This window comes from Haliaeetus leucocephalus, unplaced genomic scaffold (assembly GCF_000737465.1).
Source record: "Haliaeetus leucocephalus isolate CR32 unplaced genomic scaffold, Haliaeetus_leucocephalus-4.0 Scaffold656, whole genome shotgun sequence".
NCBI classification, from domain to species: domain Eukaryota; kingdom Metazoa; phylum Chordata; class Aves; order Accipitriformes; family Accipitridae; genus Haliaeetus; species Haliaeetus leucocephalus.
Window position 1 is genome coordinate 9,876,959 of NW_010973092.1, and position 23,920 is coordinate 9,900,878.

The 23,920-nt window shown below is 41.0% G+C and overlaps 1 protein-coding gene and 1 long non-coding RNA gene across 4 annotated transcripts in view; one reads left to right on the forward strand and one right to left on the reverse strand.

Moving 5' to 3' along the window:
* Window positions 1-2,446: 2,446 nt before the first annotated feature.
* LOC104838946 lies at window positions 2,447-13,578 on the reverse strand. Its single transcript, XR_775119.1, has 3 exons — window positions 13,428-13,578; window positions 4,067-4,207; window positions 2,447-2,682 (listed from the first exon to the last, which is right to left on the reverse strand). It is a non-coding gene; the product is annotated as an uncharacterized LOC104838946 (long non-coding RNA).
* A 1,943-nt stretch (window positions 13,579-15,521) lies between these two features.
* The window catches only part of UBLCP1 (ubiquitin-like domain containing CTD phosphatase 1), a 13,156-nt gene continuing 4,757 nt past the window's right edge, over window positions 15,522-23,920 (forward strand). Inside the window, exons 1-7 of one of the 3 annotated variants that reach the window (XM_010579003.1) lie at window positions 15,522-15,547; window positions 18,190-18,383; window positions 18,790-18,881; window positions 19,304-19,389; window positions 19,481-19,596; window positions 20,694-20,792; window positions 21,737-21,774. In XM_010579003.1, coding sequence (XP_010577305.1) covers window positions 18,230-18,383; window positions 18,790-18,881; window positions 19,304-19,389; window positions 19,481-19,596; window positions 20,694-20,792; window positions 21,737-21,774 — 585 coding nt within the window. In that variant the 5' untranslated portion in view covers window positions 15,522-15,547; window positions 18,190-18,229. Of the gene's footprint in view, window positions 15,548-15,785; window positions 16,089-18,189; window positions 18,384-18,789; window positions 18,882-19,303; window positions 19,390-19,480; window positions 19,597-20,693; window positions 20,793-21,736; window positions 21,775-23,920 lie in introns of those variants that run through there. The other 2 variants (XM_010579004.1, XM_010579005.1) reach the window with 2 other exon arrangements.

Below are 23,920 nucleotides of genomic sequence, written 5' to 3' on the forward strand. Positions count from 1 at the left end.
GCCCGCGCTGAGCAGCGGGTCGCCACCGCCGCGCTGCTCCCCGCTGCGACCGTGTCCCCGGGAGTGACGGGCGGGCGGGCAGAACGCGCATTTTGAGTGAAAAAGCACACTTCTGGGTACAAAGCGCCGGTTGGGGCGTCGGAATTTGGCTGGGGAGGCTGCGCGCAGTTGCGCGCCGCGGAGAGGGCTCCTTGCCAGGCAGCGCGGCGCCAGCCGCCCTTTCGGCACGCTGTTACCCTCTCCCGCCCCTCCCCAAAAGGCGGAGGTTTGGGTTTAAATTCCGATGGCAGACCAGGGTTTTAGTTTTGGTTTGGGTTTGGACCCTCCCGGGATGTGAAAGACTTGTCAGGGCAGCTGCAAGCCTGAAAGATGACTCACAAGAGTCGGTCAGCAAAATTTGAGGTAGTGTCTGGGCAGATGTTTAAAAGGCAGCTCTGCTATTTTAATAATACTCTCTACTGGCCTTGTGGAACACAAAATGCTGTATTAATTTCAAATACTAAGGCTGACTTTTTTCCAGCGGTGTACTTCAGACTCTATAGTCACCTTGTTATCAATTAATAAGTACAATATGATTGAAATAACCAGGGAGCTGCTAAAGTCCTGTATACAGCCCCCATCAGTTAATATTTAAAATAGGGAACAATAACTAGGCATGATTTAGGGTTTAGGAACTAACTACTAGACAATGAGGCTTTATGTCAGAAAAGGTAATGGATTGTGGTCAGGTCAATAAATCTTGAAGAACTGTTTGGAACTGCCAAGATTGGGGAAGAAGTGAGAAAAAGGTAATTCTTACAGGGGGAGATTGTGACCACCGACTCATTGACCACCTACTCAAATGACACCACCTGCTCAAAAGAAGACAATGGAGGAAGAAGACAGAGTCTGCGCAACTAATTTACATGAGGAGCGAAGATAGAAAGAACCAATCATTAAGGAAAATAATAATGAATAGGTATTAGTTGAGTGTATAAATGCGAGATTTTCGAGACAAGGGTGTGCAGTCTTGAGACAGGCACCCAGTCATGCGCATCAATGAAATTAATTTGAAAATACCTCAACTCTGTGGGCTGTTGGCTTGCACACCAGGTAAATGAACCCTATTTGTGGGAAAACAACCTCTGTTGTGAGATCAACCAGAAAAATAGTAGACTTTTTGTTCTTCTGCACTGTCATTTTTCAGCTGGAGACCTGTACTAGGGGCAGCTCCCTCACAGCACAGTCCCCCGTGCAGGAGCTCACGCTTCGCAGTCTGTGCTCACAGCCTTTGCGTGAAAAGTCTCACTAACATTTACTCATTCTGTAAAGGTTGCGTGGCCAGGCCCTAGCATGCATTCGTAGGTGCTAAGGAAAAAATTGTGACCCAAGAGAAGTACTGTTTTTTACCTTAATATTTGAAAAACTACAAAGCCACCTTGTCTGGGACATGAAAAAACTTTGTTGCAGTGAGAAATGAGGGAATAGTGAACTGGAAAATCCTGTAGTTCACAAGGGTTGGGCCAGCCAACTTAATTGCTTTTTTCCTTCCACCTCTAATGAGAACCGGAGCATTCACAGACATTAGGTATTAACAACCGTGGCCTCAACACAATGTCTTTATGAAGTAGAGATATTAAAATAAGGGGTTTGGGTGTCTGTCCACATTCTGCTTTGCAAAATTACCCTTGTCTGAGTACCCAGAGGTTTTCAAAACACCAGAAGAAAAAGGTAGTTTGAACAAGTCTGTGTTAACTTTTATTGAAACTGTGGTAGGGCTCTGCCCTGCTGTATACTAGGATAGTTGTATTTGGTGTTAATGCTGGACCTGTCTTCTCCCAAACTCCGTTCAGCCCAGAATGCAGCAGAAGGGAGACCAAATGGCACAGCTGACGGAGGTCTCTCAGACGGAAGCCTTTGCTTAGGTACCCCAGAGGAGCTCAGCGTATTGATACAATTTTTCACAACCTTCAGATTTTAATGCTATTTAAAAAATAACAGGCTTTTTTATTGTAAAGCTTTTAGTTTAAAGCTATCAGTTTGTGCAAGGATTCATCAACTCAGTAATTATTCTCTTTAGAAAGAACAAATATGCGCATCCAGACAAACTTAGGACATGCATATACAGGTGATTATTACTCATAAGCACTTTGTGCTCTGGTCAGTCTTCTAAGGATCACAGAGACCCTTCTGCACAGGGCTTCTCTGATCCCCTGAGTTTCTCTCCTAAGCAGTTAGTTTCCTCCTTTATCATTTAACAGGTCCCTGCACGACGAGTGCTTGCAGCTCTTGTTTCATGCATCTTTTTATTAACCATGCCACTATGATTGGATTCTTTTGTTGTATCTGGGGTAAATTGACTGCTCCCAACCCTGGAGTCCTGCAGAGAACATGGGAAAACAATGGCTTCACCAGCCTCCATCCACCCCATTGTTCTGCCTGGTTCAGCCTACTCACTACTGCGTCACTGTTCACTAATACTTGCCAGTACCCCACTTCTTATCACAAGGAGTACGAACCAGCTGTCATATAAGGCATAAGAATTTCAGCTTCATTTCTAGGGCCTGCTTGTCTTCTCATGCCGTACATGGAAAAAAAATCATGAGTCACTCCTGTTCTTTGTGGGCTTGGTTCAATGCTGACTGAGGCCAGGGGTGATGGTGCAGGATCTGTATGTCCTACCGCCTGTCTTCAGTGCTGCTTCTAAGAAAAAAGACAGCAAGCAGCAGAGAGAGACAAATTTATATTCACAACTGTAGACAGTGACATGTATTTATAGGAGATGGAGTGGAAATCTCTATTATTATTTTAGAAGTAATTGTATCATGAAAGTATTGTAGCAAATCACCGAAAGTTCTCACTTCAGTTTGCAAGCAAACAATAAGAACTGAACCCCACTTTTATTTCATTCTATCATCTCTCAGCATTTAATTCTGAAAATGCATTACTTCACAAAAGCACAGGTTTTCTAATGGGCAGATCAGGTATGTGGCATTACCACTGTCTTGTCAGGCATGTCTTTTTAAAAGCACCTCAACTTTATGCTTCATTTCTCTGGAATTTTAAAAGCCTTTCCTGCATTTGACACTGGGTGGCTAAGAATTCTGAATTCAATGATTGTTTATCTCTCGTTATTAACAGAGGCGCTTGGATTCTAAACTTTCAGTGATCAGCAGCTGAGGACTGAAGAGGGCCGCTATGGTGACATCTCATTAAAACTTTCAAAAGACCTTCTCAGAGTTCAGATAGCGTGGAAGCTTGATTTGTCCATGTGGATGGACAAATGCCAGCACCCCAAACTGCTTACAAAGAAAATCCCTCATGAGAATTCTCAAAAGCAGCAAAATACACTGACATGGAAGGACGTTGCATGCCTCAGGTGGACAACAACATGGGCAGTTTTGTTTGAAGCTTTTTTTACAAGCCATTGTTTCAAAAAATACTCGTACATATATAGGTAAAAGCAAAGGAATGTCTTAACAAGTAGGTTACATTGCATAAAGCCAGACGAAAGTTAAATAATGCAAAAATTAAGATTGCCTGCAAAACCTAATTTGGTGCCTCACGTGTATGGCTTATAATACTGATGGCAGCCAGCCCCCAAAGCCTTTGTGTTCTCTTCTTGCAATTTTATCCCATTCACTAAACAAAGGAACAAATAAGCTATTTCCTACCAAAGCACATACCCAGACACAGGAATCGGGAGCATTACTGGGTCCCACAATAGCAACAGAGCCAGTGAATCTCTTTCTCTGATTTACCTACTCCCACTCCATAGCTCCATCTTGGAAATTTCCCTGCTTTTCCCTATCTGCGACCCTATTTCCTAAATTTCTCCCCATCACTTAGCTTCTCATTGACCCTCATTTTTCCTCTCATTCTCACTGCTTTTCAGAATTCTTCCTAGCAACTCAGCTAGTTCCAGTTTCTTAATTTCATATTTATTTTCACTCTCTTCAGGAAACCACTTCTGCAGTATCTCTGATAATTACATATCGCATATGATTACATATATTTTTACCACTTTCATAGCACTGGAGAGCGCTGACTCCAAACAAATAAACAGCTGCTGCGATTTACAACATACCTAAAGGAAAGCCATACCAATCTCTGTGTTGAGAAGCTAGAGAGCTGGGTGGTGATGTAAGGAAAGTGATGAATCAGGTTTTGTCTGGTGAACAAAAGCATCACAGTTCTCTCCCAAGATCCCTTGCCAGTGGGGCATAATCTAGAATACAAAGAATCGAAGTAAATGAAATAAAAATAATTGGGCTGAATAGTGGCAGAAGAATAACAGTTGCATTGAGAAAGTGGAGAATCATATGGTATACTGGTACAAGCCTCTAGTATTTATAGCATCTCACAGTGCCAACATTAGTTAAATAATCCTGAAAAAACTCCTGTAAGGAAACTATATAAATATTATTCTAACCTCCACTTTACTGATAAGGAAGCTGAGACAGAGACTTACTGTATTAGTGATAACTTGAAAATGTGTTCCATTTCAAACTTGAGACACTTCCATGTCTCCAGCTGAGCTGCCAGCTACTAAAGCACACCACATTATTGAACACTGGAAATTCAGCTCTCGGTGTTTTGCCCAGAGTCACAGAGTGACTCAGAATCAGAGCTTGCATTTAAATGCTATATTTCTAGGGCACAGTGATGGCAGTGTCCAGCAAACCATGCTGTCTGTTGTATTACATTGAAGTGGTCATGAACAACATAGAAGGCTTGCACACACATCTGCTTTGGGCTGGAACCACTTCGATAGTAAAGACTTGAAGAGTTTGACATTCTCAGATATCTTTGCTTTTACCGCCTTCTTAGAACAAATTATAAAACAGAGAAAAGGGACTGGGAAAAGTAGAAAACAAGAAAGTATTGTAGGAAATAGTAAAAAGAGTCGAGAGGGGAAACCAAAAGCATAAAACAGATTAAGAGTAAAATACATTGGTACCAAGCTGTATTTTAAGGATTCTTTTATTCCTAGTGGAGAATATGGGCTCTGCTCTCTATTTTTTCCTAACGTGGATTCAATTTCGAAGTGGGGTAGACAGACTGGCACATATTCAAATGAGTTTTCTGAACCAAAAAGCAATTTGGAAAAAAAAAAAAAAAGTTGCAAAATCTTGAAATCTGGGATGTTGGCCGATTCACAATCTGCATCACATTAACATCTGCACTGACTCTCCACCATTAAAGTCACTGAGTATAACAAATATTTAGCACCTCTCAGCCCTGCAATGTCATCACCTTTTGCTTTCTAACGCCTTAGATCACATAGAGATGTGATCTAATCTTTCTCTTAATTCTCAAAGCAATCTTTTGAGCCTTCCACATTGTTTTCAGCTTTAAAAGATGATTTTAAAGTATTCTTACTTAGCATCCCCCAGAGTTACTAGTGGGATTTTGCTCTCTCATATGCAGCATGAACAGCAATTTAGGAGATGAGCTCCTAGGCTTCAGTAGTTATGCATAGGAGCGTGTTCGTCAGAATGCTTAGAAATGCTTGCTGTGAACATGAGGCACTGGGAAGGGAGCCAGCAGGCATCAATTTGACATGCAGTCACTTTTTTTATTTCACCCTCGAGCATCCCAGGACATAGTGCACATCAAGGTGAAAGGGAACGTGTATTTGCTTTAAAATTTCCCCACTGCTTTTTCCCTCCTCCTTGCTCTGCTATTTTACCACAGTGTAAACCCAGAGAGTACCACCACGAAACAAACTCCTCAGTACAAAGAAAAGATTATGCTGTTTGGGGTCTGAATTGTAATTATATGGTCTTAGTCAAATTACCACTTTGCACTTATTAATGTTAGGATTGAGCACCACCATGCGTTTTCACAGCTAAGTAAAAGGATGTATTTATCTGCGCCACATGAATGTTGTCAGGATCAGAGCATTTTTCAACAGCGCCTAGCACAAGGACGTCCTAGTCATAGCTCAGGATACTAAACCACCGATATCATACCAGAAATGAAATATGCAGAAATACTTATAAATACTTTTTCATATTACTCCTCAGAAAAAAAAACCCCAGAAAAAACCCCAAAACCCTACTGCCTCCTCTTCAAGACAGCTTTTTAAAAGCCAACCAGAAAATAGTAAAAAATATTTATAAAAGATTACAAATAGAGAGGCAATCACACTAGATATCATTTTAGTAGCCTGAATTTTTAAACAGGCCTGTAGGGTGCATAGTTTTGTAACAGGGTATGATTTTAATTACTAGTTGCAGCTTTGGAACCTTTCCAGCACTACTGTTAACACGCTGCCTCCGTGCAGAGGACAACTGTGTGTCATTAAAAGAAAAAGCAAACCCTTTGTGACTGGGATACACACATAATGACTGGTTTTACATGGATTTACATGCAGTCAGAAGCTAAACCTGACATGAACAGTCACTACATTAGTCTCTCATTTGTACCACTCTTCTGGAAACCAAAGTGCTTTTACGCTAAAACCTGACTATAGAACAGAACTCAAAATACATATCCAGGCAGGAAATACATAAAATTCATATCCATTCAGGAAAGAAATCAGGCTTCTACGCAGTTTTTGTTTATACTGCACTTCTTCACTGAGATTTACTTACACTAGGAATGGCTCTTAGAAGTTACAGCAGCCATTCTGAAGAAACTTGTACTGGGTGCATAGCTGCTCACCTCTGCTCTTTTGTTCCCTTCCCAATTTATCACCAAACAAAAAAGAGGAAGAGAAACTACCTAACCTCTCCACAGAGCAAGACCTAAGATGAGGGGGTGTTGAGGATTAACCTAAAAATGTGAAATGATCTGTTTCTTTGTATGCAAGATGTTCTTTGTATATATTAAGCTGACAGTCTAAAGACACTTAATCATTTGTAATCAGAGAAGAAAGCAGCTAGCATTCTTTAACCAAGGACATCGTGGAGGAATTGGGCCTTGAGGAACCTCGAAGAAGAATTAAAAGACGGATAAGAAGGGATCATCCTGCCCCAGAAGGCGCTGAAAGTTGAGTAATTGATAATGGGCATGAAGTCAGTGGACATCTGCAGTAACTGGGGGGAAGGTAAAGGCAGCAGGGGGAGACTACGGCCACCGACTCAATCCAAGACCTAAAAGACTTACCCCCTTCCCCGCTCCTTGAGCATGCACTGTAGAATAAAAGAACACTGTACCTTTAATTTGAAGTGGAGAAAACCTCAGCCCAATAGAAATGGTGGCAGATAAGCAACTACCAATAATGATTTTGGGAAATGACTTTGGAAACTAAGTGGGTGAATCTAAAACTGTATAAATCGCTTGCTTGTTTAACTGTAGGGTGCGTTAGCTTTGTGGAATTACCACCTAGCACCCGTCTTTGTGCAAATATGAAACAAATAATGTCTCTCCTAAGTGTGTGATTATTGGCTCGTTGCACACCAGCTGACGAATCCTCTTTTTGGACAACAGTTTTCTGGCGACCCAGATGGGACAGCTGTGAAGCCTTGCCCGGATCGACTTGCTGGCTACTGACAGGGAGAAGCTGCTCTTCGGACTCCAGCTTTTGTTTCAGGGACTCTGCGAGTACTTTCCCTGTGTGGAACCAGTAAGCGGCACAAAGGTGCGACATGCATAATAGAGACATTGCAAGGAGGGTACTGTATATAGTAAAGGTATATATAGAGGTATTTTATAAAGTTCATGCATGCTTGACAGTGACGACTGGAGTGCATGAAAGCGTGGATAAGAAGGTTCTTTTGGGGTAGCAATATGGTAGCAGGACAAGGGGCAGGACAGTCTGCAGAGCCTCTCCTTTGCTCTCCATTAGGATGCATCCTAAAACATTGGAACAAGTTTGGTGGGGTTCCCCTGACAAGGAAGAAATTAAAAGAGTACTGTACTTAATGGTGGCTGGTATATAAATTAGATGATGAAGAAAGATGGCCGGAAATGGGAACTTTGAATTATAATACCATTTTACAGCTAATGTTGTTTTGCAGAAGGCAAGATAAGTGGGATGAAATCCCATATGTGGATATGTTCTTTGCTTTAAGAAATTATTATGAAACAAGAAAGAAATGCAAATTATCAGTATCTGATTCAAATGTGTTAATGAAGATGGAGGATAAAAGACAATTGCCTCGATGTTGTTCCACCTGTACTGTTGGGAAAAGGTGTACACAAGTGAATGACAAGGAAAAAGATGTACAGTTGTTGGTTCCCTCTGATTCTAACCAGGGTAATGTCAATGGGGGACAGGGTGGTGAAATTTGCAGTCCTATTGCTGGTAGGACTCGTGCTCAACAAAAACTGGTACTGCAAGACCCACTGCGTGAGGAAGTAGGACCAGATGGAATGCCAGTACATGTAAAGGTACCATTTTCTGCTTCAGATTTGATAAATTGGAAGGAATCTGCTGGATCATACCGAGAAAATCCAGAAAAAGGGTATCAGGCATTTCAAATTATGATTGAGAATCACAACCCAGATTGGAAGGATATACAAGTGTTACTTAATACTTTACTTCTCCCTGAGGAAAAGAAAATGGTGTTGGAAAAAGCTCAGGAAGAAAATATTAAGTTGAATACCAGAGATGGTCCAGAACGTTTTATGTCGGCACAGGAACCTGACTGGGATCCTAATACGGGAGCGGGATGGTTAATGATTAAGCAGTATCAACAGTTGATTCTATATGGAGTGAAACATGGAGGCCCCAGACCCAAAAAACTTGCAAAGCTGTATCAGGTGGTGCAGGGTAAAAGTAAGGACCCATCTGCTTTTTTATGAAAGATTGTGCCTAACGGCTTGGAAATGGAGTGATTTAGATCCAGAGGATGAGGGTAACAAAGTAACATTTACCACCTTGTTTGTGGGGCAGTTGGCACCAAACATAAGAAGGAAGCTGCAAAAGGTAGATGGTATGTCAAGAATGACAATATCTAAACTGATTGAGATTGCTTATAAGGTGTATAATAACAGAGAAGCGTTAGAAAAGAAAGAAAAACAAAAGGAGAAACTAAAAGATCAGAAGCAAAAGGCTGCTATTTTAGCAGCAGGATTCACTCACGTGCAAACATCCTCTAGGGAAAGCAGTTTCCTGAGAGGACAGGGGCATGGAAGGGGACCCGGAGTGGGGGGAAACATTGAGAATAGAACCCCTTTGGGGTTTGACCAGTGTGCCACTTGTAAAGAAAGGGGACAGTGGAAAAATGAACGTCCGAAGAAAAGACCGACTTGGTCTCCCCCTTCTGCCCTATCCCTGAGGCCAATTTACTACTGATCAGTACAGAGGATTTGAATGACGGGGACCGGGGGCTGAGAATTTTAATTCCCCAGCCAAGCCCTTGGTTCCAGTCAAGCTGGGGAATGAAATTGTTAAATATTTGGTAGATACAGGGGCAACTTATTCTGTGTTAAATAGCTGTAAGGGACCTATGAGTAAGTTCTCTATGTTGGTGGCTGGTGCCACGGGAAAGCGAGAGGTTAAGCCCTTTCTCCAGCCTATGATGTGTGAAATTGGAAATAAAACATTGACTCTCCATTACCTCTAATGGGACAGGACTTACTAAATAAATTGAGAGCACAGATAACTTCTGAAAAAAAACAAAATTCAAGTGCATATTCCTCAGAGTAATGCCTGGGGAGTGCAAGTTTATATGTTACAGGAATCAATGGGAATCAAGGACATGAAGAATGAACAAGTTAAAATCCCCTCCGAAATTATGGATGCAGTGGTACCCTTTGTGTGGGCAACAGAGAGGCCTGGAAAAGCAAAATTAGCCAAACCAGTAAAAGTGGAATTAAAACAGGACATGAAGCTGGTAAGACATAAACAGTACTCCGTGAAATTAGAAGCTTGCATGGGACTGGAACCTACAATAACTTTTTGAAGCATGGACTGCTATGAGAATGCCAATCTGAATATAGTACCCCTATTCTACCTGTTAAAAAGCCACATTCTCAGGAATATTGTCTAGTACAAGATCTAAGGGCTATTAATCAAACAGCGACTGATGTCCATCCAGTGGTACCAAACCTGTACACTCTGCTGAATGCAACAGTTGATTCTAATGTTTATTTTACAGTTCTGGACCTAAAAGATGCCTTTTCTTGTATTCCTCTGGAAGAACAGAGTCAAAAACTGTTTGCCTTTGAGTGGAAGAATCCTACAACAGGATGCAAGATGCAGTTACGTTGGACAGTACTTCCCCAAGGATTTAAGAATAGCCCCATCATCTTTGGTAATGTACTAGCAAAGGAATTGGAACAATGGCAAGGTAAGAACTCGGCAGAAAAAAACCTGGGGATTGAGAGGAGGGGAGCAATTTGTCAGATTGCCCCACCTAAATCAAAAAGAGAGTTAGGAGGATTTCTTGGAATGGCCGGGTGGTGTCGCCTTTGGATACCTAATTTTGGATTGATGGCTAAACCTTTGTATGAGGCTATTAAGGCACCAGGAGAAGTGTTGCAATGGACTCTGGAATGTCAAAAAGGGTTTGACGATATAAAGGTTGCGCTTATGAGGGCACCTGCACTAGGCCTCCCCAATTTGACAAAGCCTTTTGAGCTTTATATGCATGAACAAGGACATCAAGCGGTGGGAGTGTTTGTGCAAACTTTAGTGGACTGGAAAAGACCACTAGCTTACTTTTCGAAACGACTGGATAATGTAAGCTCTGGATGGCCAGGATGCTTGGGGGTGGTAGCCACAGCAGTGATGTTAATACAAGAGGCACAGAAGTTAACAACGGGACAAAGAATCACTGTTTATATGTGCCACATGCAGTTATAACTGGTTTGGAACAAAAAGGACATCATTGGCTGTCTCCAAGCAGGATGGTACGATATCAAGCAATACTGCTTGAACAAGAGGATGTGGTAATGAAAATATCTAATACTTTAATTCCAGTGTCATTGTTGCCCTCGTGAGAAGAAGGATTAATACATGACTGTTTACAGACCATTGAGCAAGTATATTCTAGCCATCCAGATTTAAAGGACTCCCCTTTACAACATCCTCACTGGGAGCTATTCACTGATGGAAGCAGCTTTGTAAGTAAAGAGGAGGGGAAGGCCAGGTATGCTGTTGCAACTTTGGAGAAGGAAATAGAAGTGGAACCGTTGCCTGTAAAAACATCTGCCCAGAAAGCTGTACTGATTGCTTTAACTCGAGCTTTGGAATTACCAGAAGGAAAACGAGTTAATGTGTATACTGATTCAAAATATGCCTTTGGTGTAATACATGCTCATGGTGCAATTTGGAAAGAAAGAGGATTGTTATCCCTACAAGGGAACCCCACAAAATATGGCAGACAAATTATGGAACTGCTTGATGCTGTTAACAAGCCTAAAGAAATAGCAGTTATACATTGCAAAGCCCATCAATCTGGATGTACTGATGTAATTAAAGGAAATAAAAAGGCCGATGAGACTGCAAAGAGGGCAGCTTTATCAATAAACATAGTAGCATTAATCCCAGAAAGAGTTGTGAAAATTGAAGTACCTCTATACACCAAAAAGGAAAACAGACTTGCAGAATTACTAAAATGTAAGAAGACTCCAGAAGGATGGTGGGTAACCTTGACTGGTCAGTGTATGGTAACTTTGCCTATAATGAAGGAGCTAATGGAAAGGACGAATAAAAGTACACACATGGGAGTTGAAGCTTTGCTTGAGGCAACCAGACGATATGCTGTGGGAATTAATATGTTGTTAATAGCTAAAGGGATTGTACAGAAATGTGAAGTTTGTTTAAAGAATAATCCTAAAATTCAGAAAAGGCCCCCCTAGGAGAGGTAAGAAAAGGTCTTACCCCTAGAGATAACTGGCAAATCGATTTTTCTGAGCTACATAGTTGTAAGGGATATAAATATCTACCGGTGATTGTGGATACTTTTTCAGGATGGCCCAAAGCTTTCCCATGTCACAGCAACAAGGCAAGGGAAGTGGGAAAGGTTTTATTGAAAGAAATCATTCGAGATTCAGAGTGCCAGAAGGGTTCTCCTCAGATCGAGGACTGCACTTTGTAGCAGAGGTAGTCCAAGGGGTATCCAAATTTTTACAAATCAAATGGGACTTGCATACCCCATGGAAGCCGCAGTTGAGCGGGAAGGTAGAAAGGATGAATCAAACAATGAAGAGACAAATAGTAAATTGTGTCAGGAAACACACATGAAATGGATTGAAGTTTTACCGCTAGCTTTATTAAGAATTAGAGTTACTCCAAGGGTTAGAGAAGGGGTTAGCCCTTTTGAGATCTTCTATGGAAAACCTTATCTAACAAATTTAACTGGAAAAGGAAATCAAATGTGCCTAAAAGGTGACCAGATACTTAGTGATTACCTCTTGTCCTTGCAAGAGTTCTTTCTTCCCTTCACAGGTATATCCAAATAAGAACTCCTGTACCTTTGGACTTGCCTGTGCATTCATTTAAACCAGGACATCAAGTATATTTACAAACTTGGAAAGGAGAGCCACTAGAAGAAAAATGGAAAGGACCTTATTTGGTATTGCTGTCAACTAATACTGCTGTGAAGCTGCAGGGAATTGACTCATGGATTCACTATACCCAAGTGAAAACAGCACCTCCTAAAATGTGAAGATTTGAGGAAACTGGACCTTTGAAGCTGAAAATACACGGAGATACATGAAGTCTACTTGGATTAATATAAAGTCCATCCTGCATTTAGAGTGTACGCAAGGGGAGGTGTTTTTATATTGTCTTATGGGAATTATCTTAATACTATTTTTGTGGTATTTGTACGAGTTTACTACCTTTTTACAGCCTAGTAATGGGAAGAATGTTGTGGTTAGTTTTTCTCACTTGCATGAATCAGGTGAGTCAAGGGAACCAGGAAGGAAATGATGCCCCGTGAGGAAAGAACCTCCATTTGGGAATAATTGAAAAATCGAAGAAAGTGGCAACTAGAACAAATTGCTGGGTGCGCACCCATTTTCCAGAGCATTTGAATAAGGGCCTTCCTTTAGTAGGGATACCACTTAATTTCTCATTTTCAGAATTCATTAGACATGTAAGGAATGACAGCAATCAAACTATATACAATGAAAATGCAGATCCAGGATGGGAAGTTCATCATTTGGTGGGAGATTATTATCAATGTTTGCGAAGATGTAATAATGATAACAGATGGTAGGAGAAAACTCTACTACATGGGAAGCAGCCTGTTAATTGTGAGAGCTGTTTTTATAGGAAACTATGAGAACTGTTCCCAAATACCAGAAATTGGTTACAAACGGCCTAGCAAAGAACAAAGTGGATGGCATGTCATGAAGGGTAGTGGTTGGTATTGGTTACGTGGAAATAAGGCATGCAAGGTATTGCTTCCGAATTGGTCAGGAACTTGCACTTTGGGTGCAATTGTTCCTAATGTAACAGTAATAAATGAGATCAAAGCTGGATTATGGGTATGAACATATATGAGAAGATATTGAAGCTGCAACCCGTTAATCGATTGACCTACCTGCTTCCATTCGTTTGCAAGATGGTTCCTCCCTTGGTTAGGCGTTAGTGAACTTGAGAAGGCAATACCGAACATTTCAGCCATTATTGAAAAAATAGGGAACGAGACTTCTGATGCCATCAAAGCTTTACAAGAAGAGGTATCCAAGGCTACTGATATAGCTGTTCAGAACAAGATAGCATTGGATATGTTGTTACCTTCTCGGGGGGGGGGTGTGCACTGTAATTAACACCAGCTGCTGTATACATACAGATCAAAGTGGACAAATCTCTACAGATTTGAATGAAATTTGGAAACAAACCCAGATATTACACAAAGTCCAAAAGGATGACACTTCCACTGGAGTGAAAGAAGTATTTAGATGGTTGACTTCCTGGTTCCCTGATTTAAGTGTATGGGTTAAGAAATTGGTAACAATCTTAATAGTTGTAGTAGTGATATTTGTCTCTATCTATGTAAACATACAATGCATTTTTAAATGTAGTTCTAAACCGTTACATTTAGAATGAGACTTATATGAAGAGTATTCATACAAGTCTCAAACAGAGGAATTGTTGAGGATTAACCTAAAAATGTGAAATGATCTGTTTCTTTGTATGCAAGATGTTCTTTGTATATATTAAGCTGACAGTCTAAAGACACTTAATCATTTGTAATCAGAGAAGAAAGCAGCTAGCATTCTTTAACCAAGGAATTGGGCCTTGAGGAACCTCGAAGAAGAATTAAAAGACGGATAAGAAGGGATCATCCTGCCCCAGAAGGCGCTGAAAGTTGAGTAATTGATAATGGGCATGAAGTCAGTGGACATCTGCAGTAACTGGGGGGAAGGTAAAGGCAGCAGGGGGAGACCATGGCCACCAACTCAATCCAAGACCTAAAAGACTTACCCCCTTCTCCGCTCCTTGAGCATGCACTGTAGAATAAAAGAACACTGTACCTTTAACGTGAAGTGGAGAAAACCTCAGCCCAATAGAAATGGTGGCAGATAAGCAACTACCAATAATGATTTTGGGAAATGACTTTGGAAACTAAGTGGGTGAATCTAAAACTGTATAAATTGCTTGCTTGTTTAACTGTAGGGTGCGTTAGCTTTGTGGAATTACCACAAAGACCACAGACCTAGCACCCGTCTTTGTGCAAATATGAAATAAATAATGTCTCTCCTGAGTGTATGATTTTTGGCTCATTGCACACCGGCTGCTGAATCTGCTTTTCAGACAACAGAAGGACTGAAACTTTCACTTCCTACCTCAAATCTAACACCGTCTCTACTGATGCCAAGGGGAACTGCAGTCTGTATCATCTCCACTTCATTTCACAGATATAAGAAACCAGACTTTACCACAGAACAATTTTTTTTCAACTATTTCTGCAAAGCAGAATGCCTGAGCGCAAAAGGCCATCTTTGTGCAAAATACATTTTTCTCTTCTACATCTGTTGTCCATGCACAAAACCACTGCAGCTGAAGCCAGTTCCCAAGAGTCCCCACGGTAGCTGAGAAGCGACCCTCGATTCAACAGACACAAAAAGCTAATATGCCTGTAAAGAGTCAGCTTAGAAGCTAAGAAAGATTTGAGTCAGGCTCCCTGGGTACAGAGCAATCTCCTTTCAGGGTTAATGATGCAAAAGAGACACGGGTGGCAATAGCTGCATGTGGAGTTCGCCTCTACTGGCCTCCCTGGGGCCCAAGCTCAGCTCTGGTGGGCCCCCAGTGCAGTTCAGCCTCACAGCCGGCGGTGAGGGGAGCGCGGGGGCCCGGGCAGGACGCTCTCTCCGTGGACTGCCGTGGATTTTACCTCAGAAAACCACGACTTCCTGCGCGAACCCGACTGGAGCAGCCCCGAGGAGCTCTCCTCAGGCGGGCATACCAAGAAAGCTGTTCTTCTCCTTAAAGAAGGTGAAAACTCTCCCTCGCCTCGCAGCCTGCCCGGTACACGAACAGGCGGGATCGCCCCGCCCCGCGCTGCCATGGCGACGCTGCCGCCCGCCGAGGCGGGAACCCGCGCACATCCGGGCGGCTGCGGGCGCCGCGCGCTGCCTCCCCCCCTCGCTTCCGGTGGGGGCCATTTCCGCTTCCGGTGCGGCGGATTCCCGGGACGGCGCCGGTTCCGTTGCCAGGGTGAGGGGGCCGCATCGCGCTGCCGAGGGACGGGGAGGGGGGTGGCGGCGGATCGGCGGCGGCACTGCGCCCCGGTGGGCTGCGGGGGAGGGCCGCCGTGCCCCCCCCCGATCGCAGGGGGAGCCCGGTGGGTCTGGGCCCGAGCCCGTCCGTGTGCGGCGGAGGCCGGGCTTTACCGGGCCGGGGTGAGGCAGGGCCGGCCGCGGGTCGGGGGCCCAGGGCGGGCGCTTGTCTCGGCCGGGTCGGTGGCCCCGTAACGTCTGCGGGGCGGGGGCGGCTCCCCGGGCGCCGGGGCCGGCAGCAGCGTGTGGGCTCTCCCCGCTCGGCTCGCCCCGTCTGGCTGCTGGGACAGCCCCGACGGGAGACGGGGGCGGCGGAGCGGGGGGAAGCGAACCTCGGCTTGTGTTCGTGCGGCTGCTGTCCAGAGACGTGTTGGCGGTGGTGGCTGGCACAGAGCAGCTTCCGATTTGAAACCCCGTTCCTCCACCTGTTGCGGTGTGGTAGAAAGTGTTGCGGCCCTGCCTGCACAGTATTGCACTTGGTGTGTTTGGGGGGTTTATGTTTGGGGTTTACGTTGCATAGTGAAAATTAAAGGTGTGGATGTCTCTCTTCCAAGTGGTGTAATGCAACAATTTAACTACAACAACACAACTTTAACACTTTCTTTGACCCAGTGGCCTTTCAACCTGTAGGCTCTTGGTGGTCCAAGGGGCTTGTAAAGGCCCTGAAAATGGAATTGATCAAAGCAAACTTCATTTCAGTAAGCTTCAGATTCATGAGGTGTCCAGCCGTGGTGATAGAAACTTTGAAAATCCCTGTGATTTTCTGTGCTCCTAATCTGTTTTCCTGTAATCATCAATTATGGTGTCTGCACTCAGTCCCCTTAGTGTTTTGGCATTGGATAAAGGTGTCTTATTTCTGCTTGGCATTTCTGATAACATTCATCTTGACAGGACTGTAATTCAATAAGGATAGATGGTTGGTCAAGTGCTTAACTCTGGAGGGATGGTCTTTTTAATTTAGCACTGGACAGAGACTTGAGAAGTTTTCTTACAGTTCTTGCCCTCAGCATTTTCTTGCAGAATTATTTGAGGTGTATGGTACAGGCAAGAAAACAGACAATAAACTCTTCTTTCTGTAGTCTAAGGATTATGGACAGGGATAATTTATGATAATGATCCTATGTATCAACATTGCTTGACACTATGCAGCCTTAACCTCAGCTGAATTTCTTGGTGCTTCTAAGACCCCTTTTTCATGAGTCTTTTTCACAGGGTAATACCAGGTCCCTATCTGATTTAGGGATATTTGGGATAAAAAAGGAAAAAAAAAAAAAGGAAAAAAAAAATTCTTTTTCCTGCGATACCAGTCTTCCTCTTCAATTTGTTTTCAGAGCTTTTAGAGGGAATAGTTTGGAGGTGTGGCTTGTAGTGTCCTCAGCAAGCAGGTTGCATCTAGCCCTCTGTTTCTCATCTGGTCTGAGCTTGGTGGGTATGCCTGAGTAATTACTTGTTCATTCCTAATAGGCTGTACTGTATAAATGAGAAGTATTTTGTCTGAGAGCAGGTAACTTCTGAGAATACAATGCTAGACAGGAAGAGGAATCAGATTTTTGGATTCTGAGACTTTTTCAGAATTGACAGATCTGTATTTCTTGGTGTAATGCATTTTTTGAAGGTGGATAGCCTCAGTTTTTTTCATAGGTCTGCTCTCTTCTTTTTGAATATCAATCTTTCGAGGACAATCTCACTATCAGTGGTGCAGAGGCCTTCTCTGCATCTCCTGGCAGCCTTTTCATACCTTTCTACCTCCTTGATTCTCTGTTTCCAAGCTTTAAGAGAAAAAACATGTTCTTCTCCTTTCCACATAAAGCTAAAAATCTTGTTTCTCTGCTGTGTTTAATGTAGGACTAAACTGTTAAACACGATTTGTATAAGCGATGCTGTGTAAATTAAAGATAGTATAATTATGGTTGTTTTGTCAGCACTGCAATGAAAGTGCAGTTCTTACAGTGTAATTGCATTGTGTAGGTGTGTATTTTAGCTGTGTTTTCAAACTCCTGCTTTGATATTGCTAAAGTGAGACATGACCTGGGGTGCATATTATTGCAGGTATTACAGAGTGAAAGTGATTAGAGAAATCCAATGCTAAAAATGAACTGTTGGGTTCAGAACTATTTTTATGGTTTTATATATTTTAGGTGTTTCATATTTGCTGTTTTATTGTTACATATGTGAATATCCATGGCTGGTTCGGTTGTGTAATTATCGCAGAGGACATTTCTGAGATTTGAAATGACTTTTATGATACTGCAGTACTCTGCATGGGTGCCGGCTGTGCAGTGAACAGGCTGTACCTGCACAGAACACACAGCAAATGAGCATATGCTGGAGCAAACGGTGAATGTGACATTGCTAAATACATTGAAGTGGAACTTGGAGCCCCAGTTTTAGCACTGTTCTTTCACCCTTAGTTTCAACATCTTATCAACACGTTAATCATCTGTTCATGCAAAACAAACAGCTCTTTGATGTACAATATAATAAAAAATCAAAAATACTTTAAACAGACTGTATGGTTTGTCTTCTGAAAAGAGTGATTCCATTTCTTCCTTACGTGATCATTGTATTTTCCTCCTGCAGCAGATTTTTCAGAAAATAATACTGAACATATGCTTCAAGGATGTCTCTCTCTCTCATAATAAAATGGGGTGGACAGGAGTATACAATAACCTCGTTATCAGAAGAAGACACAGTGTTGGATCTGAAGCAGTCTCTTAAAGGCCTTACTGGAGTGTTACCAGAGCGTCAGAAACTACTTGGACTTAAAATGAAGGGTAACTGTTCATATTTGTTATTTGTTGTGGATGTGCCTGAGATGTTTATGGATGAACATCCTCTAAACCTAGCCAGGATGTGTATACTAACAGGGCATCTACCTCCCAGATCTAGCTTTTGAACGAACATAGAAATTTTATACATCACTGGATATTGTTTATTATTCATACGTCTACCTGGTCATTTTTTAATGGATGACATGGAAGTGTGGCAAACTTAGTTAAAAAAAGTTAAATTGCTGCTAGCCAGATAAGCAATGTATCTGTATATGGAGGAGGACCATAATACAGCTTGGAGTATTCTGGTGTTTGATGGGTAGCTTATTTCAATTAAGCATTAAATGTATTGACAGTTTTCTAAAATCTCTCTATCCCAGTAAAAAAAAATTGTCTGCTTGCATTATAGGCAAACCCGCAGATGATGATGTTAAGCTCGGAGCTCTCAAGTTGAAACCAAATACTAAAATTATGATGATGGGCACTCGTGAAGAGAGTTTGGTAAATATTTTACTTGTGTATTAGCTTAAACATGAAAAGATGCTTATATATATGTCTCCTCATTAAGATTTTAAATTTTGAATATTCCAGTAATCATTCGAAAAACAGTAGTGCAGTAGATTTCTGTTGGTGTGTATTTTTTCTCTGTAACATAAGCTTTTCTGCAAAACTCTGCTAGCAGCGTATTCCTAAAACTCCTGTGTTGTTTGGGACTTAAAGTACAAACCTATTATTATGATATTCACTGAATTCTCAAATCTGAACAATCATCAGTATACTTTAGTAGTTCTTTCCACTAGTAAAGTGAAATAATTTTGGTTAAATAGTATGTTTTTTTCCTGTAGTGTGCAGGAAATATCCATTGATATCCATTGTTATTTTCCCTCAGTGATCCTAGTTATCTTTTATTATTACTCCTCTAGGAAGATGTCCTTGGGCCACCTCCTGATAATGATGATGTTGTCAATGACTTTGATATTGAAGAGGAAGTTGTGGAAGTAGAAAATAGGTTAGGAGTTTTAGCTATTAAAAAACAGTCCTGTTATTGAATGTACAGTGTGCATTTTAATTAACTCTAACTTTTTGTACTGTTACATTAGGGAAGAAAATCTACTAAAAATTTCCCGCAGAGTTAAAGAATACAAAGTGGAAATTCTGAATCCTCCTAGAGAAGGAAAAAAGCTGCTGGTGCTAGATGTTGATTATACACTATTTGGTGAGATTTTATGCAACTTGTGGGTTTTGTTTAAGAGATCAGTTTATTTGCCAGTTCACACTTCTTGATTTTTGCTTTACAAATCTACTTCAGTAACTTTGGTATGTGTTGTACTATATAACTTCTGCTTTGTTATATTTTGGGGTCTTCTGCTCATACTTTGAAAAGCATTGGGCTTTTTAAGTGTTGCATATCGTTGATTTTAGTGCAGCAACTGTTTATTTTCTGCAAGAAGACATTAAAAAGTAGCAATTTAATATTTTATCCAAATAATCTTTCTCTTGACCAACCTGTGTCTTGGACATCATTGTGGCAAGGCAAGATGTTGTAAAGTAACAGCCTCAGTCTGTACCTGATTGACTTCACTTTTGGGGGGTGTGGGAGAATAGCTTCAAATTTTATTTCCAGATCATTACTAAACATGCACAAAAACATGTTTTACTTGAAAATTCTGTCAGACTGGTTTTTTTGGAAGCCAGAATTTTCCTTCTGACAATTTTCTGGGATGTAGTGCGTCATGGCAGCTTGACTATAAGCAGTGAACAATAGCTTGCCTTATTCCTTTTCCTCAGCTTTCCTTTTTGATGAGATTTGTTTACAATCTGAGATCAAAATTCAACCTATTACTGAGTTTAAAATTCTTATTTAGAGGTCTTCTGCTAGCAGAATTTGACAGTAGTTTTCTAACTGGAACAGGCAACATTTGCGTGTCTGAAATAAGCTTGATATATGTTCATAAAATTAACTGGACTAGGTTTGAAGGAATCTGTTTCATATCTGGGCTGTTACAAATTTGCACAGATGAACTGTTTGGCCTGACTCTTCAAAGATATTCAGACTCACAGATCTCTGATTTAATTATTAGCTAAGCCCTCAAATACCTGTAGGGATCAACAGATAAATATCCCTTCTGCTGCTTCTCTCCACCTTTAAAATGGGAATGGTAGTTTGCTATGAATTCATTCACGATTTTAAAGTGCTCCAGTGCTTCCCTCATGAAACTCTTCAGGTCTCTGGATAGATAGGAAAGTCAGACTGAACTTTAATAACTTAACTTAAACTTTAGTAGTTAATTGCTTCTCTCATATTCTTTTTAGACCACAGGTCATGTGCTGAAACTGGGGTAGAACTGATGAGGCCATACCTTCATGAATTCCTGACATCTGCATATGAGGATTATGATATTGTAATTTGGTGTAAGTTTTATGCTCAATACCTAAGACTATTGTAAATTGTCATTCAGAGCAGAGACTCCAGGTGGGAGGTTTTTATATTGCTTTTTAGTGTGAATCACAAGATCTAAAACAATACATGAATGCTTAGCTGTAATACGTTCATCAGGAATGTTAACACAGCTATCAGAGCCATTTTAGAAAAATAGTAATTCCTACATTGCTCACATGAATGGGTCTAATTGCTGTGTTATTTTGTTCAAACAAACAAGTGCTTGAATTAACAAAATTGTATAATCCACATTCAAGCACTGTTTGATGGCTATCTTTATAAATAATCTCAATCCAGACAATAAGTAGTGAACTGCCAAATGAACCAAACTCCCCTGTCTACAGGGATGGTTGATCGTTTGCCTTTGCATACTGTTTCACTTCCTGTCTAACAGCTGGAGAGCAGACTTTAGCCAATGCGAAGTTTAAGCCATATTAAAATTGTATTACAAAATTTAGTTTTCATAGTCTGGAACAATGTTTTCACATATTTTACATCAGCAGGCAATTTTGATGCTTTGTCCTTTCCAGGCCTTATATATTCTTATCATTGCTTCCAGGAGAAAATCTTGCAAAGGCAGTATGGTTCCTCAAAGCAGGTGTGGCCCACTTCTTATAGTCCTGCAGACTGTAGTTCAGTAACAGCTGATCTAGAAAAGGGTTTAAACACATGCAGTGCTTTATGTAGCTGTTCATTTGAAAAGTAAGCTTTTTCAAATAAAAATAAACTTCCATGAAGGAAGACTGTCTTCAAGGCAGTGAATGCTAAAAGCTGTAACAAGGATGGATATTTCCAAAACTAAATTTTGTGTAAAAATCTGGTATGTTAAGTGAACAATTTCTTGGCTTGTTTCTTTGTGCCTGTCAATTACTTATTTTGATAAATTGTTCTTTCTGTTTTCTCGCTTTTGTTCCAGCTGCTACTAATATGAAGTGGATTGAAGCTAAAATGAAAGTAAGTTGTTCTGAAAACATATACTTTATTTCTAGTCTGGCTAGCTGTTCATATAGTTGGACTCATGCTCAGCATTATGGAAGGAGTTAGCAACTTGGGAGCTTGTATGAATCAAAGCCCGAGTTGTTAAATCTTCATAGTCACTTTAAATAATCTTTGTCACAAAACTAGATTAAACCTAATTTTAGAATTCCACACAAACTATCAGCAGCAGGTGCTAAATTTAGCAGAACTAAACACAAGTCAGTACCTGCTGAAACTTAGTCACGCAGCCTTCACAGTTGCTTTCATCTTACCTCTATATTATATAGAGTTCTAGTCTTTAAGTGTAATACCATTTTTTTTAAAGGAGTGAACAGATGTGGCATGCTGGAGTAGGTTATCAAGAGGAAACTCTTTTCATATTTATCTTGTACCTCTTGCAGCTGTGTGGTTCTGTTGCTTCCTCTGCCTTACTAAAACATCCATAAGAGCTCTTGTTTCAATCCTAGTTTCTTCCGTACCTAAATCAGGCAACTAGCCAGTTTTCCACAGCTGACCTAGTGGTAAACATATTTACAGTCAGGCTTAGCTGTAAATCTAATGAGCTTACTAAGAATTGCTGCATGTTTGGTTGGTGGGTTGGTTTTTTTTATGCTTATAAATCAAAGCTTGTTTCCTTTTCAGGGAAAACTTCCAAATTTAAGCATTTTTATCTCCACTCTTTGTTATAGACTAACCATTTTTCCAGGTTTTAACAGAGCAAAGCACATTTTCCAGTGTTCTCTTCCTCAAAATAATAAATTGCTACAATTTTTCTAAACAAACAAAAATGCCTCAGAGTGATCTCAGAAATGGGAAACTTTAATCAGAACTATGAAGTGGAGTTAGAGCAAGTAAAATCGGTATTGATCCTTGGAAACATTGCACTTCTTGTGGCAGTGTTACATCTCTCTCTACGTTGTGTCTGTCAGTGTAGTGCTAGGACTCAAAACTTAGGGAAAACCATTGTTCAAAACTGGGCTGTTTCCCCTGCACTAGTCACCTTTCTACATTTCTAGGATGCCTTTCCAGCCCTTTCATGTGTTAAATCACAACCTTTCTATGCCTACTCCAGGATCTTGATCAGTTGATTCCTACCACTAGATGCAAAGTGCTGTATCTCCTTAAACTGATAGCACCAGGGTGCTTACCTCTAGAAGTTTCACTTTTTGTCAGAGAACAATGATCCCAGCAATACTTGGCATTAAAGTTTTTGCTTTAAACTACAAAGCAGGAACAACATTAAAAAGAAGGGAGTATCAGATAACCAAGTTTAATCTCTCATTTACTGTCTACTTATGCCTGGAATTCAAACAGTCTAGAACAGCTAGTTATTTCAGTGTAACAGGACACTGACCCAGGAAGGTAGCACTTTTCATTTACAAGATTTACGTTTTCGTATAAAAGCAAATCAGTTAAGTGTGGCTGGATATTTGCAAGAGAGCTGTTGCAGTGGGTATTTTCTCCTTGTTAGGTAGCTTTGCATATTACTGCTGTTGCACACACCACAAATTGTCAGCTATATCTATGTTATAGCATGTCAGCAGATTTAATATTACTTTTCAGCTTTGGAAAGGATTTGAAATGGAAATTATGCTCTCTCATCTAGTCAAAGTTTTTTATTTCTAAAAAGGCTGTTTTCCTTAGAGTCTTTATTTCAGGAGTTATCAAATCTTTAAAGTGCCAACTGACAGATTTCTGACTGACTTTGGCTATCTTGGACATGTGTAGGAGGAAACAGTACCCATGAACTGTTACTGTATATTTCATCTTCCACTGGGCTGTGATTTGTTGCAACTTAGTGGAGGACACAAAGAGCAGACAGTACAAAGTTGCTATCCTTGCTATAGACACTGAGTAAAGTTGGGGCATGTAGAACTTGTAAAACGTATGCATGAAGGTACGGGCAAGACCTCTCTGTATTTTGCCTTTTCTGCAAAGTTGCTGGCATCAGTTGTTAAGTTTCTGCTAGTAAATGCTGCAAAATTAAATTCCTATTCAGCTTTTTTTTCTCTTCATAGAATGGTGTACTTCTATGATTCTCATTCGATAAAAAAAAATTAACAACTTCCCCCCCCCCCCCCCCTTTTTTTTTTTTTTTTTTTTTTTTATCCTCCCCCCCCCC